The sequence below is a fragment of the Micropterus salmoides genome, unplaced genomic scaffold, assembly GCF_014851395.1.
Source record: "Micropterus salmoides isolate LMB-PRFRI ecotype aquatic unplaced genomic scaffold, ASM1485139v1 Ms_hic_scaffold_9, whole genome shotgun sequence".
Classification (NCBI taxonomy): domain Eukaryota; kingdom Metazoa; phylum Chordata; class Actinopteri; order Centrarchiformes; family Centrarchidae; genus Micropterus; species Micropterus salmoides.
Genome location: NW_024044681.1, coordinates 29,871,336 through 29,888,255, shown reverse-complemented (window position 1 = coordinate 29,888,255; position 16,920 = coordinate 29,871,336). Strand labels below are relative to the sequence as shown.

The 16,920-nt window shown below is 39.2% G+C and overlaps 1 protein-coding gene across 1 annotated transcript; it reads right to left on the bottom strand.

The window, feature by feature from the left end:
- Window positions 1-2,576: 2,576 nt before the first annotated feature.
- cnih2 (cornichon family AMPA receptor auxiliary protein 2) lies at window positions 2,577-15,031 on the bottom strand. Its single transcript, XM_038707479.1, has 6 exons — window positions 13,534-15,031; window positions 11,494-11,562; window positions 8,303-8,350; window positions 6,324-6,436; window positions 6,103-6,246; window positions 2,577-5,949 (listed from the first exon to the last, which is right to left on the bottom strand). Exons 1-6 carry the CDS (start codon window positions 13,612-13,614, stop codon window positions 5,922-5,924), a joined length of 483 nt encoding a protein of 160 aa, XP_038563407.1. The 5' UTR covers window positions 13,615-15,031; the 3' UTR covers window positions 2,577-5,921.
- Between the last annotated feature and the right edge of the window lie 1,889 nt (window positions 15,032-16,920).

Below are 16,920 nucleotides of genomic sequence, written 5' to 3'. Positions count from 1 at the left end.
AAGATAATATAGAATTTTAGACAAAAACTCACATTTTCTGACCATGCAGCCTAGACCTGTTCACTGTTGTCTAAACTGCCTAAATGTGTCTCAGTTTGACATTCTGGCAGACATCAGTTAGTGTTTTTGCTGAGAAAAGTTGCTCTTGGGCTTCCTACTCATAGAAAGCTCTAACAATCTTCCAAGTGTTTAACCTACGTTGTGATCAATATTTCAGTAGTCTGTCTGTCAGGGGTAAAATTAGACACTGTCATGGTCATTACTAAGAGCAAAGGAGCACAGAAGAAACCTCAAATATAAAAGCCTCGAGGCCTCATTCATAAAACATATACTGTGATTTGATCTTAAAATTGAATCTTAAAATTAGTTGTGAGGATACCTGTCAGATTTAAAGGACAATTACAATTGTGCTTACATTAGTGCCTACATCGTATATAGTCTTAACTGGACAAAAAAATAAATGTATACATATATATATGGATTTTTTATTCCAGCACAGATTAACAGTTTATGTTTAGCAAAATACATTTTGAAGGTCACATTTTCTAATTTGCTTATTTGCACATAATTGACAAATGAAATGTCATGACATTTTATAAATGATGGAATTCACTGATAATGAACTCACTATTTACAGTTTCAGATGACAGCGATGGATATTTTTATACTGTACATGAGACAGCAGCTGACAGAGAGTGAGTCACGCTCAAGTCTCAGTCTGGACAGAAGATCCGCAGTCCAAATAAAAACATAAGTGCGAACTGGTCTGACACATTCTTGGACACAAACAGTCACTGTTAAGAAAGTACTCCTTCCTTTTTCTCAGGATGAAATAAAGCAAACCCAACATCTTAATGTTGCAATGAGAAAATGAAAATGATCCAATTATAAAATAATCAAACAAAATGTATTTAATGACTACAGTTGATTTGGGATTAAGGTGGTGATTTTTATTTCACATTTTTCAGTCTTCAGGGGAAAATTGCCAGAAGAAAGTCTGTGTATGAAATGATTAAATAAAAGTTCTGTGTTTAGCAGGAATAAGTGCCACATAAACACAATTTATTCTTTCCATTCTCCTTTTCCCCTTTCAATTCATCTCTTCTTTTTAATGAAATAGTTCACTCTGAGCTTCTATGCTTTCACTTTTCCCTCACAGTCTCCATAGTCTTCGTGTAACTGTTAATGTTGTGGCATTCTGCCAAGAAAGCTTAACAAGAAGCTTCAATTACATGTTTATTTGTCAAGCACAAGACCTTAACATACAGCGTGTCCTATGGTTTTCCTATGTCTGCGCGTATAATAGTATTCAACATCTGCGAGTGCCTTGCATAACAATGAATGAGCAGAATTAGTGTGTGCGTGTGTGTGTGTGTGTGTGTGTGTGTGTGCAAATTGTGTATGCCAATCATGATGTTTCAGACCCATCAGTTGTAGCCAGTTTCCATGGTAACACCTCTCTGAGAGCACAGACGTAGGAGAGAGGGGAACGGAGTTGAGACAATTATTATGGTGAAGGGTGCTGAAAAAGGAAAAGCCCGCGATGATGAGTGTGAAACGGCGCGAACCGTGGGATGAGGCAGATCGAGAAACAGATGCATGTGTTGTGTGTGTGCGTGCAAGTTGCTGTTTGTGTGTGTGTTTACATATCCGTATAACTGGGATAAGCAGGTGTCATTGGGGGTGGGGTCATCATGACTACATGACTACAAACATGAAGCTGTTATATATGCACAGGAGGGAATATAATTTGAAAAAAATGTGTTGTGCAGAAAAGCAGTGCTGCCAGGCGTGTGAACCAGGCTGAATTGTATTTTTATGTGTGTTTTGAGCCTCAGAGTGAGTCAACAGGAATCTCTAATACAATTTAGTTTCCATGGTGACAGCGGGGAATGATATGTCCTTTTCAAACAGAGGGAAAACGCCAGCTTGAAGCTTGGTTGTTGCTCTGTCTTTTGTCTGAATCATTATTTAGACAAGCAATAACCTGGCAAAGCCATACACACCCTGCAAATGAGTCCCTGAGCCGGCTCAGAGACATGTTCTCATTTTCTGTTGTTTCTTTTTTCTTTCAGAAGAAAAGACAAAGTCAGAACATTTTAAATGTATTACAGCTGCAGTGACATTTTCATCAGTGGTCTCTTACTGTGCAGATTATCAACTTAGTTTTGTTATGCAATCCAACAGCCACCCAGTGCTCTATAATTTGATATGTTAGTATTCTAGAGGTACAGACATTTATGAAAGACCATCATCCTCTTTGCTGCCTCTTCAGTAGAAACTCTTATCACATCAGGGAGGCATTTTCAGGGAATTCAGTTATTCTGGTGCTTTTTAAGAGGAAACCACTTCTAAATGCAGCTGCTTTTTGACAGCTTTCAGGGTGGCAGTTCGTCTTCCATACTCCATCTAAGGCACCACTCAGTATCCTCGGTTATAATTCCCCCCTCATCATCCTCAGAGTTATATTTTTCTCCCTTGGTACATCTCTGGTCTTGGCAGAGCATCAGGTCTGCAAAACGCATCACAGAAAATACTGACCCTTAACAGGCAAGAAATAGGAAACTTGAAGATGATCATTTTGGAGTTACCGTTTTATTAGAATATGGCATGAGAATCACAGTTCATTAACTGTACATCATAGTGTAACCTAATAAATATAAAGTAATCCACCAAATTTACTGTAGCGCACATTGATGATAAATGTATAAAAGACAGATACAAATAGATACTTAAATACAGTTTTCTAAAATGCTTTGTTTAGAGCAACTACATAATAACTTCAAACCAAGCTCTCCTCCTTTCCTGGTGTTCCTGTGCTTTAATAGTGATTGTCCAGACTCAAAACACTCACATTGTTGGCAGAGTTTTGAGGTGTCCTGTCCTGTGATTACTTCAGTGGGAACATTATTTGGCACAACATGCACTGTCTGTCTGCTGTGTGTCTTCAAGAACATTGACAGAATATTAAAGTTGCTTCAGTCTAGTAAATCTTGCAATTTGGTTGAAATTCAAATCATACAAACGGCTTGAGTTGCTCCCTCTAAACCCTTTATTAGTACCAAAATGACATGAAATAGACTGATTGACACAAGAGGTGCTTGTGTGTGTGTGTGTGTGTGTGTGTGTGTGTGTGCGTGCGTGCGTGCGTGCGTGCGTGCGTGCGTGCGTGCGTGCGTGTGTGTGTGTGTGGTGAAGCTCTACTGCAGAAGTTCTTAATTGGTGGCATTCTATAGCAATCAAAAAGTCATTGGACATATTGTTGCAGGACGCAGGATGTTTTTTAAACTGGAAAATATTCTGTTTTGGATTGTGTTTAAAGGATAAGAGAAGTGATATTCTGCATTTTTCTTATTGTCAACAAAAAAGGACTAAAACCAGCAATGCCCATACAGCAAAAGCTTGATCTAGCTTATTCCTCTCTGCCACAGAGCTTCTAACTATTAAAGAATCAGCAGCGGGTTAATTGCCAAGTACGATTTCACATACAAGGAATTTGCTTTGGCATTTTGATGCATAACAATAAACACAGTAGGAGAAAATAATAACGTATATCAGTGAGTGACACTGTTACCTGGGTAAAATATCCCTTCATTACGATTAACATGGGCTCTGTAGTTTATTCTGGATCGATCCCACATACACATAAACATTCTGCTGCTGAAAATACTGCTGCAAATGTGAATTAATCCTCTGGTCAAAATAGTCCCCAAGAAATTCACTATTTACTCTTGTTGGAGTGACATTTGATAAAATCAACAGTGCTCAGCTGTGCTGGGAAATGATTTAGCCTGTTTTAAAAATGAAGGAATATATTTGTATCATGTTTTTGAAGATTTACATCTTCACTAGAAACTAATGTTCTTGGGGCTGAATGCCACAGACTGTAAAGGAAAGTCGCAAATATTGAGACATTGTTGGTTTTAGTCTTTTCATGGGATTTGTTGACTATGATTAAAAATAGAAATTTGTCAGCCTCATCCTAGGTATTGCTATTTAATTAATATTAGTATCTATAAAGGTGGTTAAACCTTTTATAAATATACTAACATACGCAAAATGTACAGCAAATGTATTTGTGTAGTAAATTAATACAATAATATTTACTATTGTGTTCTGTATTTCATTTTCCAGAAGTTATTTTACTTGTTTATGAAAATAATGGAGAAAAAAAAAAGAATTATAAGAAGATTACTGGTCATCATGGATCAGAGACGCAACTACCATTTTCAATGTAAATCATTGACATAATTTAAACTACTTCAATAGGCTGTGGTATTCAAGACATTTTTTTCCTAAGTGGGTCCCACAGTATATAGACCAAACGCGTTATCACCACCATTGTCTACACGTGGAGTCTGCGTATGACAAACATCGCAGATTGTTGATTCTCAGGCTCATTTCTGTTTTTCTACTGTTGTTAAAATCACACATTTAAACCATCAATTATCTACAAATAGTTCAAACTACTGAACACATGATAGCAAAGGCAGCACCAGCTGAGGAAAGGCTTTGCTGTTTACAAATCTTGGTCATCAGCAACATTTCACATCTTACATCTGTCCCTTGTGAAACTGTATGATTGTAGACGTATTGAGATGACTTCACCATCTTTACACGTCTGAAATAACGGAAACATAGAGTCATCAATGTCTCATCTCCCACTCACTGTTATTACATACACGGAATAACACTTCATCGATATGTCTCATGAATCATATTACATTGCTAGTTTTTAATTGCTTTTTGTACATGAGATTTCTAGATTCTACCTCAGATCAGAGAAAAGTTGCTGTGCTAAAATGACTATAGTATAGATGAAGATGAGTAAGAGTAAACTTCACTGGGAATAGAAATAAGGCGCTCCCTGCACACTAAAAAATACAACAGAACTACATTTTTTTTCCTTTCTATTTTTTCAAGAAAAAAACAGTGTGCCAAAATCAAATGTGTCTTAAAGAAAGTGAAAATAAAGCCAAGGCCTGACAGTGCCTTAGCATGTAGATGAAGACACTATAAGCGATTTCTTTTCACTCCTCCTAACTGACTTCTTAATTTGGCACAATGTCTTTTAGATATAAACTTTTGGCATTATATGTCTGAGCATTACGCTCTTTGGAAAGCATGAACTTATAGCATGTAGCATAAAATACATCCTTACAGCTATGGACCTACTTATTTTGAATGCACATTACAAGCATTGACCCTCGAAGTCAAACTTATGATGATAGCTTGTTGTTTTTGTTGCAGGCTGGCATCAAGGAGATGTTGTGTTGGTCTGTCTCCATCCTGGTTAAAAGTGTCTGTGCACACACCAATCTGTTATTTCCCTGCCAGGCCTTCTGCATTGCTTACAGTGCTTTAAGGCTCTCCTGTACAATTTAACCAGTTTCCTACAGTTTAATGTACCTGTAACACAATCAAAGCAGTGGTTTGATATTACAGGTGTCTGTTGTCTGGAATACATGGAATGATACCAATACAATCCTGCTTTTAGTACATTTAGTTGTAGTATTTAGTTTTCCAGCCCCTAAGTGTTTGGAGATTCACAGTGAGTTGAGCGACTGGATCATTAAGAGCAGCATGGGAAAAGTCCAGCCCTTCAGAAATGTATTGTTAATTCGTATAATGGGTCAAAGGCAATACACGTCCTCCTTCTGTTTCCTTTCAGTCCTTCAAAGATTTGTCCAGCCATCCGACAGCAGTATATTGGATAAAGCAATGATGGAGCGGAGGCAACACCTTTACATTCATAATATCTCTCAGATTGGTCCTCTTGTTTTGTCCAAGGTTAGATTGTTGAAAACCCAAGAAGCCAGTGATGGAAGGATACATGAAGAGAGGAAGAGCTGATGTCTCCATTTGTTCCTCTGTGTCTTTCATACATATACTTCCTTTTCTTTCTCCAGATCTCCTGCCTGTTAGAAGCTCACCAAGGCGTAGACCATACTTCAGCAGGAAATAGACCAATTTTTTTTTAAAAGAAGAAAAAGAGAACAACAATTGTACTGCTTTCTTGCGCCTTGTACAAGGTCATACACAACAAATCTGAAACGTACATCAAGCAGCAGTGTATGGAAAAGATTGTGAATTTACACTTACCTGTAGAGATAATAGAAGAAAGAAAGCAGATAAAAGCCCAGCTTGCACCAGGACTCCTTCTGGCAATAATTGAGAATGTCGGCATTCATCACACTGACAGGATCATACATGACCTCTGACCCATCAGCTGGCCGATGCAAAAACCTGAAAAGGCAAGATGTTTGGCTCACTCTCGCATCAGACCAACAGAAGCTTATCAGACATCTGTTATGGGACTGTACCTCCACAGATGGTAGAAGAGCAGCGGGATATTCAGGCCAAGTGTGACCCACTCTCCAGCACACATGAACATCAGGCAGAAGAGCCCATGGATGGAGTACTCCGGTACCACCAACTAACCAGAACAGACACAGGGAGTCAGGTTACTTAGAAACTAAAATGATTAAGTTTTGACATTGCAACACTGAAACACTCCTGTGCTGCATGTTGTATTATAACCACAATTCTATGGAACCAAAATCGCACTGCGAGGCAAACACTTTCACACAGAAGGTGTTAATGTTACGAGTGGCTCACTGCTGTTACGAGTGCAAATATAGTTTCAAACGCACGTAGATTGGTGTGTAGATGTTAGCAGAAGTCGATGTAGTTTGGCATGCATGGTCCGGGCAGCTCAGATTGGTGGCTGGCCTGCAAGACCTCTGGATCAACAAGCTGTGAGCACGACACTGAAATATCTCCAACTTTTAAGTTGTTAGCAAACAGTTGCTTATTTGCACATCCAGCTGACACAAAGAAAATCTCCATCTGGAGACTTCTCTGAATGAATGAATGATAAATGTAAGTCCAATAGTCACTCTCAGGTTTTTTTTGTCTCCACCAACTCCTGAGGGAAATATCTGGCTCTTTAGCTGCTGAATGCTCCACTATGTTCACGAGCTACTCGCCAACTTTTTCTATTGTTGCAATGATGCTGAAACAATTAACAGTGTAGGGTCATTTTTTTGATTGAAACAGCTGCCTGCTGCAGCCCAAAACAATGCTATGGAGATGATGACACTAAACCAAGCAGCAAAAAACAAACTGCGGAGTCGATTGATAATTCTCTACAGCTTCATCACTACATACTAGTAGTCATTTGATTCCATTGTCAAAATAAACATATTAATTACAGTCACTTTAAAGAAATCATTTTTAAATCGAAATATCCTTTTCTTTGCCATAGCAACCTATAATTTCTCTGAGCAATCTTTACAGCTTCTCTGTCGATTTTGTTGATGGGACAGGTTTGTCACCACTTGGGGGGGAAAATAATCCTCCGGGCAGTTTTGGAATTAACACTGTCAGACTGAATAATGACATGAAACCAAAATGGCAGTGCAGTCTGACTACCAGGCTAGAATGATCACCTTTGTATTAGAAAATTGGTTAGGAACCAGATTTTTTTTTTTTTTACTGCATCCACATTTGTGAGTGTCCTCATGGTTTTAGCTAAATAAATCCATGTCTCCGTCTACAACAATTTAAGGCATTTGAAATTATATTTGCGCTACAGCAAAAACATTAAAAAATATGTTTCATCTAATTTCTTTTTCAATTATATTGTGATGGAGTGGGTATGTAGCAGAGGCACTTAGGTTCCTTGCAGTGCACCACTGTGTAAAATAATGAATCAATAAATCAAATGATCAGTCAAAAGCAATCATCTGCGAATGAGTAGCTACATACAAGTCAACCTCCAACATGCATTTTCCCCCCTTTTAACCCATTTTTAACTGATTATCTGTCCATTCAATCATAAAAACATCTTTTCACAGATGTGAAAAACATTATGGCTCAAATTATCATCTCTGCATAAATACATGGGCCCTAATAGAACAGCTACCATGCTACCATGCTGCCTTCCCTGATAAATGAAAGCTCTTGTTGTATCATATGTCTTTATTCCAGTATTGAACATTTTCCAACACACTCATGTTCAAAATGGCCTCCACAGCATGTCACATTTCAGGGATACTGATTTCTCTTTCTGAAAGCCTTGAGATTTGAAAAAAAACAACCTTCTTGACTGTCTCAGTGTTCTCCATCTCTGCATGTCTGCAGAACAGAGATGACGGGGTCGTGGGGAGGGTTACATGTGAAATGAATCAGTGTGCGTCACAGTCCTCACAATGGTTGGAAAGATAAATGGTCATGCAATTCTGAAGCCCCCCTGTTTGAGTCACCCCCCAGCAGCAGGTGAAAAACAACTATTACTCACTTTGCGAAGCAGGTTGCAGATTCTTTCAATGTTGAGGATCCTTTCTCTCTGTGGAGTGGATATAAAGAAAGTCTGATTAACAGTCTGCATATTTCTTCACAATTTTTTCTAACTGTGTCTATCCATGAAAATAAATCTCAAGGCAGAGATGACACAAGCTCTTCAGTTTCATATAATTGTGTTTTGAGGGACAGCTAACAAATGCTGACACATTGACACATCAATAAAATCCAAAAACTTCCAAAAACACGGAGATTCCTACTTAATATATATAAATGTAAATGTTATGGTTAGTGTAAAAGAGGCATCTGTACAATGCATTTTGATTCGCTCTGTCATACATGTCATACATCTCTACCCCAACACTAAAGAAATAGACATAGCTAAATTAATTAATGAATAATAACTGACCGACTGAACAAGTTAATTTTTTGTCTCAGACTCTTGAGTTATTTTCCATTATATTGTTTAAACATTTATTTTTAAAGCAACAAAGCATGAAAAATAAATGGTGGTTTGTTGAGTAGGCCAAACCGATTGAAGCATTTGAAGCAATAAACCTTTTATACAGTTGGGCCTCCTGTGAGCCATAAGAGAGCAATCCATCTTCTGCTGCTGCATCTACTAGCCAGAAGCTGGTGGCCGCTTATGGGGATGTTATATTTGGGTGTTCATTGATTAGCTACAAAGGCAAATGATATGTTTTGCTGTAGTTCATCCACCTAGATTAATCTGTTTCCATTACCAGGCTAAGACAGGAGGTAAAGAAAAGTTCAAATAGTCTGGTAATTAACAAACTGATTGTTAATTTGTTTTGCTTTATTCATACTCATTTTGTATTGTATTGAGGCATCTGTCTTAGTTATAAGATGATGGCTTCCAGTATTGAAGCCCCTTTGATGTGCATTCCCTTCAGCCAGAGCCACATGCTTCACCTTTTATGAATCTGTGGACATATATTCTAAATAAATAAACTCCCCCGATGACTTGAAAGTGGATTTTTCCCTGAATCTACACCACCTAGCCTCCAAAGCAGACACTGGCTCCACAGCCTCACTGTTTATTTGCAGCTGTTAGTTTTGGTCTATGTAAGTTTTCCTCTTTTTGCTTGATTTGTGCGTCACCTTTTACAACACTGAGTTTTAAAATGTAAAGGGCATAGTGCTGCACCTGGCAGCTAAGCTGGTGTACATTCTGTGGTGTGTAATTGTAATTATAAATTGTTGTCCTGCAGTAACTCTGCTTGGATTTTATAGCCTGGAGCCTCCCTGAGGTGCCCTGATTAACGTCAGGCCATCCAGTTCACTGAATATTTAATTGTTCCAACTAGGGAAACATGACATAAGACATTAATCAAAGGCAGTGGAGACATTTCACAATATAGCAACAAATGAGGGCACAGAGTGTTGTCAAGTATGTTGTTCAGTTAGTTATCAGGCAACTACTATGAAATGAAGTGACAGGTAAGAATAAAATAATTTATATCACTGACGAACAAGCTTATAATTTTTCAACATCCACTAACATTAAAGAAGGCTTGAAATGAAAGAGCATGATTTTTGTCATTCGTTATTTTACAGTGGAGAGTATAGCACTGCCGTATAATTATGCATGTCACTGCTCTTTATTCGCCTTTTAAGACATTTCATGAGGAAATAATTCTAGATTTCAGTCACTTTTTGTCAACCAGCCAATCACAGTGTGTCGTACCATTGTGTTTGTGTCTCCCTTTTAACTTGTAACTGTGATTAATGGCTGTAAACATAAACCTGATTTGGAAACACGTGTTTAGTCTGTCCCGTTATTTTCTTCTCTATTTTCTCTCTCAATGACAAACATTTACTGCTTTTGTCTTTTTTGTAGACAATCGCAGTTGAGTGAACACACGTTGCTCTATGCTAACATCAGAAATAATTGCTGTTTATTTTCCAAGGCTGTTGCCATGTATGTCTTCCTCTGTTTGTGCAGTTTATTGATTTTGTGACTGGCGGCAGCTGATCATGTTCTTTCTGAACACATCTGACATGTTGACATCCGTTAAGATGGCAAGTTCAGGTTGTTTGTTATAGATTGACAAAACACCTGCAACGTAATGCAATCCAGCACAGTAGCCTTGATACAAATCCTACTGCCTTGAAGCTGGTAATGTTCAATATTTGCTGATGCTTTGTCAGAAAAAGTAGTTCTCCATCTCTCTATTTGGTTGCATTATATTTTACAGGTGTTGCAGTTATTGTGTACACCCCCTGTAGCTGGCGTGCCTCCACACTCCCACAGTCTGCTTTCACAGTTTCCTCTCCCACTCCTCATCACTCTCACTTTGCAGTTCAGATGCAGGTTCACATGATTCCTAGAACATTAGCTAACTTGTGAAAAAGACATTCACAGCGGCTGTCAGCTTGCTAAATTAATAATAGCACTCATTATTGACTCATGATAATGTTATTTTATGACTTGGTATGCATGATGTACATAAGTGACACTGCAAAAGTGGAAGATGAAATCTTGAATTTACTTTTGGACAATTAATATTTTTTCTCAAAATATTTTTTTTCACTCAGAGCATTGTATCGGCACATATCTTGTGGCGACAGCACAGTATCTCGTCATACAAACAGCGGCTTCATTACATCAATCTCTTTAACTGATTAAGCCAATGAGCCACTGTCTTTGTAAAATGTTGATTGCTTCAGCCTACATACAAATGAGTTTTCAAGGCTAACGCTGTCTGAGTGCTACTGTTGCAATCACCTAGAAGCTTGGATTAGTAGGAATTGTTTGCAATAGTACACATATTTGTTGTTGAAAAATCAATAGAGAGGCTGAATGCAGCTGAATGAAACATTTGAAAGATGTCTTTGCCAAATCAGAAAACCTTCATTTACATGAAATGATGCTTTCCCGGTATGATTACAGACATTAAATGTTAGTACGCTGTGAGTTTCTCATTAAAGACCGTTCCTTATAAACTCAGTCTGTTGAGGAGTTTATGAACTCTGTTTTGGGAATGTGTAATATTAATTGATGAATTTGGGGTCATATGCAGCATTTTTGGAGTATAACCCTCAGTTTGTTCTCAGTCCCTATGTGTGGATAATTGAGGGATCTTCTTGGAACTGAAAAGAAGAGATTTCTCAGTGGACACGAGGGTTTGATCATTCTTGAAAGAAATAAAACAGCAGGGTCCTTACCGCTCTTGTGGGATTACTCTGATCAATGGGGTTTTTGAAGTCTGTGCGAAGCTCATCAAACGCAATGATCTGAAAAACAACAGACACGTACGTTTGTTTGGGTTTAGTTACTGTACCTTTCAAATACCAATGAATAATGCACATACTGTATCTATGTCTATGCAAATAATACATTGTTGGCTCATGTCACAATCTCAGCCTGTTGTATAATACTGTACTGCACACTCTACAGCTACATCTTGCAGAGCTGCAGCCACATTGTTCACACATAGTAATTAAATGGTGAATCTCTACATGTGTAATTACTTACAGCCTTGCCCTTTCCCTGTACACTGTATATGAGCTCCTATTGTGTTCATACCATGTGTCATCATGTAGTCTCTTTCTATAGAAGAGGTTAAAATCCGCATTTATGTATTTATAATCTGGCAGGACTGAAACAATCAGTCAAAAGCATGCTGGAGGTCTATGTCACATCTTGTATAGTTTTTGTTTAATAATTTTTAAATATTTTAATTTGAGGACACTGTGTAGAAAACAATGTCACTGTCGCTGATAGCTCTCTAACTGCTGTGAGGCGAGCATGTGTGATAGTATTTCTCATCCGTTACCTGATTAATAGCTCTATAAAAATACCAATAATTCTCAGTGTAAAGGCCACCTGTTGGTTTATCATCAGTTCAGCTTTAACACAGGAAAGCTTCACTTTGACGGCTCATTGGAATGCAATAAAAACAGACATTATATGCAGATAAATGAGCATCTGACTCTCGTCCACAATGATGATAATGACAATATGAAAACAGAGCGCTTCTATCTGTTGGAAACAGAAACAGTCCTGGTGGTCATTTCCCCACATGAGTCTATACGGCTCTCCCTCGTCGTCTTTCACACTTAGCTCTGTTGTAAACAGATGCAGTTTCCATGGCGACACGGCGAGCCCCTCAGTGGGATCCATGGTTACTATAGCAGTGAGCAAGTGCTCTGATTGGTTGAGAGCCACATAGAATTGGGGTGCTGTACCGTGGGTGGAGGCAGACTAGGGGAAGGGGGTGAACCAAATCAATTTGATAAGCATTTCAATCGCACGGTTGAGTGCTGAGCCAGACACGCTTCTCCCCGTCTCTTTCACACACAGACACACTGACTGACTCATATGTAGTCTCACCCACTTAGTCAATTGGTACATTAGTCATTTCAAGTCTTGTTTTAATAATGATATGTTTTGTATCTCACATTATTACTGCCTCCATAGAGTGAATGTTAAAGGTGAGCAATCAAAGCAGAGTGTTTGTCGAGCCTGCCCTTGTGTAAACAGAAAACAGAGTGCCCTGGTGTCCAACGGCATCTGTGAAAATTTCACTCAAAATGCCGCCGGCGGACAAATTCACAGTGATATTTATGATCACTGTGTTTAGACGCGTCCCTGTACTCAGTATGTGCAGCTTGCTAAAGCCTGAGCACCTTGTTGGAGGAACTGATCATAGGTTGCTTTTATTGGAGCGACTGAGGAGCCGGTTTGAGTCTGTCTTTTTGTTGGATGTGAAAAGGTCAGACAAGCTTCAGTTAATTACAGTAGTGATAAACTATCAAGTAAGCAAGTCACCTAAAGTCACTGTATGGAAATAGATGAAAAAGCACACGCATATAAACTGAACACCCTGCGTTTTTCAGGCTCATGCAACTCTGTATCATCCAGCTCAAAAATTAATCTTTATCCAACTAATTATGTCTTCACAGTTTGAAATTGAAGGGAACAAAGTCTCATTTGGTGGCTTTTAAGAGGCAATTCAAAATGTCAGACACATATAGGTACAACTACTCTACAGGTGTTCTTTGAGATTCAGCTGACATATTTATTCACATCATTACCTTTGGAGGATCTGAGGTGTGTGTGTGGTGCGTTCCTGTCAGTGTTGTACAACTGTGTGTAGGTGGATATGTTTGTCTGCCTGTGTGGGACTGAGCGTGGACGTTCACAGGCCCTACATGGGCCCGTTTTAGTTTCACTGTGTGTGCAGTGTGCACAGTGCCACTCACCTGCCATATGACGAAGAAGATGAGAGCCGCGCACAGCACCAAGGTGAGCATGTAGCAGAAGGCCGCAAAGGTGAACGCCATGGCTGTCCCAGCCAGCCTGACGACGAGATGGGTCGAGAGAGAGAAAGGGAACTTGCCCCCTACTCCTTCTCTATATTGGCTACTGCCGGTTCTCCCTCCTTCTTTTAGTGGAGGTTACTGTCTGTTTTCCCCTCCGACACAAGTCTGACGAGTCTGTCGTCCAGGTAGGTAAAGCATTCAGTTTTAGTAACAATCAATAATCAGCTTGAGCTGTGGATTCATTGTATCCCCTCATCCTGTCTTTGTCTCTTCTTGTGTATCTGACAGGAGGCGACCCCTCTCTCACTTTGATTTAGGAAGCACTCATATGTCTGTTGTCTGTCGTTGTCCTGATGCTCCTCTTTTCTGTCTCGGACAGGCAAAATGTCTCCTCCTCAGAAGCACAGGATTCTTGTCGATACTAAGCACAGCACTGCTTTGAAAAACTCTCAGGATTACTGTGTAAGATGGTTATGGCTTGTTATAGTTAAGTAGTTTGTCATATGGCTTTCAGTAAATCTGTTGGTCTAAATCAAGAACACCATTAATGACGCACATTTCTAAATCATATTTAAAATATTAATAAACATCCATAGTTTGCAGATTGGCTGAGTTATTATTTACAAAGACAGTATGCTCTTTATATATCACTTATTTTATTTCTACATTTTGGAGAAATGATTTACCTCCACATAAATCTGATCATGTGCTGAAGATGCAAGGTATTGCTTTGCACATTAAACAGTTATATTCTAACAAAGCAAATTACTGGTTGCCACTGCTGATTTTGCAATACAATAATACAAGTGTAAATCAGCTGAGTCAGGTTTCAAATGAAACAACTATTTATTATTACAATGTCAGTGTATCACACATCCAAGAGGACTTACAAACACAAGCTCAGAATACAAAATTGTTTCAGTTAGCATAGATCAATGTCTTGACTGATCTTAGTATCGAGTAGAGAATACCTGTGTCTGGTTGGAGACGTGTCTGCCACTGAACAGTCCACTCTTTCCTCGTCTCTGTCAATTTGGGTCGGCACCATGTCAGAATTCTCTGCTCTGCATCTTTCTCTCAGACGCATCCCTCAGATTTCTCCAAATACATTTAGACTGGTCTTCGCTGGCGTGCAGGGTAAAATATTCAGTTGTGGGGGAAAAAGAGGGGGGAATTTAACCAGAAACCTGCAAAACATCTACATGTTGAGTCGCATTTATTCTGATTTTGAAATCTCTCCAGTTGTTAAGCAAAAATGTCCACAGCTCTCAGAAGTCATAAGTTAATTAGTCCTCCTTTCTGTTGTTTCTCCTTTCCTTATTTGCCTGATTTTGAAAACAGACCTGAATGTTTTTCCTGAGTCTACCGTCCGTTCCTTCCTCTATTTCTTAGACTGCGAGAGAAATATTTCTATCACGCTTGATGTTATAACAGTCAACCAATAGCATCGCTCTGTCTCCCTCCCTCTCTTATTTGCTCTTTCTCTCTCTCTCTTCCTCTCTCCCTTCTCTTTCTCTCCTCCTCCTCCTTGTCTGTCAGTCTCCCTCTCTCCTGCATTTATACATTTCCATAATCCCTTGTTCCCCAGAGAGTGATGAGGGGGCAGGGCAGGCTGCAAATGTTTTTCCTTTTGTCTGCATCTCTTTCTCCCTCTCTTTCCATCTCTCCACCTCCCTCTGACATCCCCTTTCACCAAAGCCTTCAGTCATCCGTCATTTCATGAAATGTAAGTTTGTTTCTTAGAGAGTGTTGCTCTCATCACATGCTATTTCTTCAATTATCCGCTCTATTAGCCATTCACTCAACATATATTAAACTGCACAATTTCACTTTTTGTTCAGTCTCATTTTCACATTTTTCCCCCCAACCTTTGCTTATTATTGAACAGATTTCAGAAACCACTGGTGCCATCTGATGTGCATTGCTGCCACATCTTTTGTTAAAAGCATCCAATATTAACCGATTCTCCATGTTGATCTGTAGGTTACAATCATTTGCTTGACAAATGTCAAAGTCTGTGAGAACAGATTGCATCACAAAAACACCAAATACACAAATGGCATTTGTCAAAATACTACACTACTGTCAGCAGTTGAACTGTCAGGACAGGTGTTATGTGATGATGTAATGCAATGGTTCACAGCCATTTTTGTAAGACATACCCACAGCCCTATCAGATGAAATCAATCAATATCAAATACTCCTTCACCAACACCACTCATTATGTTCCAGATATGTTATGAATGGATTATAAACTGGTTATTTAACGCTATTAGCTTTATAAAGTGGATATAGGCCTACAGTATGTTTTCAAACAAATTAATTATCAAAGTTTGGTACTGCTTGCATTCGTACTACCACTTGGACTGGCAGAAGCTGGACGTTATAACCCTTTAACCATGACTTTCAGCGATTTTAAAATATTTAGACTAGCCATTACTTTTAGCTAACTTTTTCAACCATTTATCCACACCAACGGTTTCCATTGTTTATCTACAAACCTACAAAGCTCTTAATGGTCAGGCACCATCTTATCTTAAAGAGCTCATAGTACCTTACTACCCCACCAGAGCACTGCGCTCCCAGAATGCAGGGTTACTTGTGGTTCCTAGAGTCTCCAAAAGTAGAATTGGAGCCAGAGCGTTCAGCTATCAAGCTCCTCTCCTGTGGAACCAGGTTCCAGTTTGGGTTCAGGAGGCAGACACCATCTCCACATTTAAGAGTAGGCTTAAGACTTTCCTCTTTGATGAAGCTTATAGTTAGGGCTGGCTCAGGTAGTCCTGAACCATCCCTTAGTTATGCTGCTATAGGCCTAGACTGCCGGGGGATTTCCCACGATGCAATGAGCTCCTCCCTCCTCTTCTTTCTCTCCCTCTGTATGCAACCTCATCCCATTAATGCATGTTACTAACTCAACTCCTTCCCTTTCCCATAGTCTTGTGCTTTCTCGTCCCTCTCCTCTCTCCTCCTATCACTTCCTGCAGGTGTTTCTGGCTCTGGAGCTGTGGAGTCTGGATCTGTGGCTGCGGGTCACCTGCTGCCCCCGTGTTCCTGCTCGACACTCTCTGCTACAACTATTGTTACTAATCCTATTGTTATTATTGTTATTATAATCATTAGCATTACGATTATTATCATTAACACTACTATAAATATCTGTACCGTTTTTCATTTAGTCTATAGCAACATCACCTTCACTGTCTGTACCTCTGTGTGTATACTGTGTAGGCTGCCTCCCTCCCCTCTCTCTCCTTCATCCCTCTTTCTCTCTGTTCCTCTCTTGCCCTCTCTCTCTCTCTCTCTCTCTCTCCTTCACCCCAACCGGTC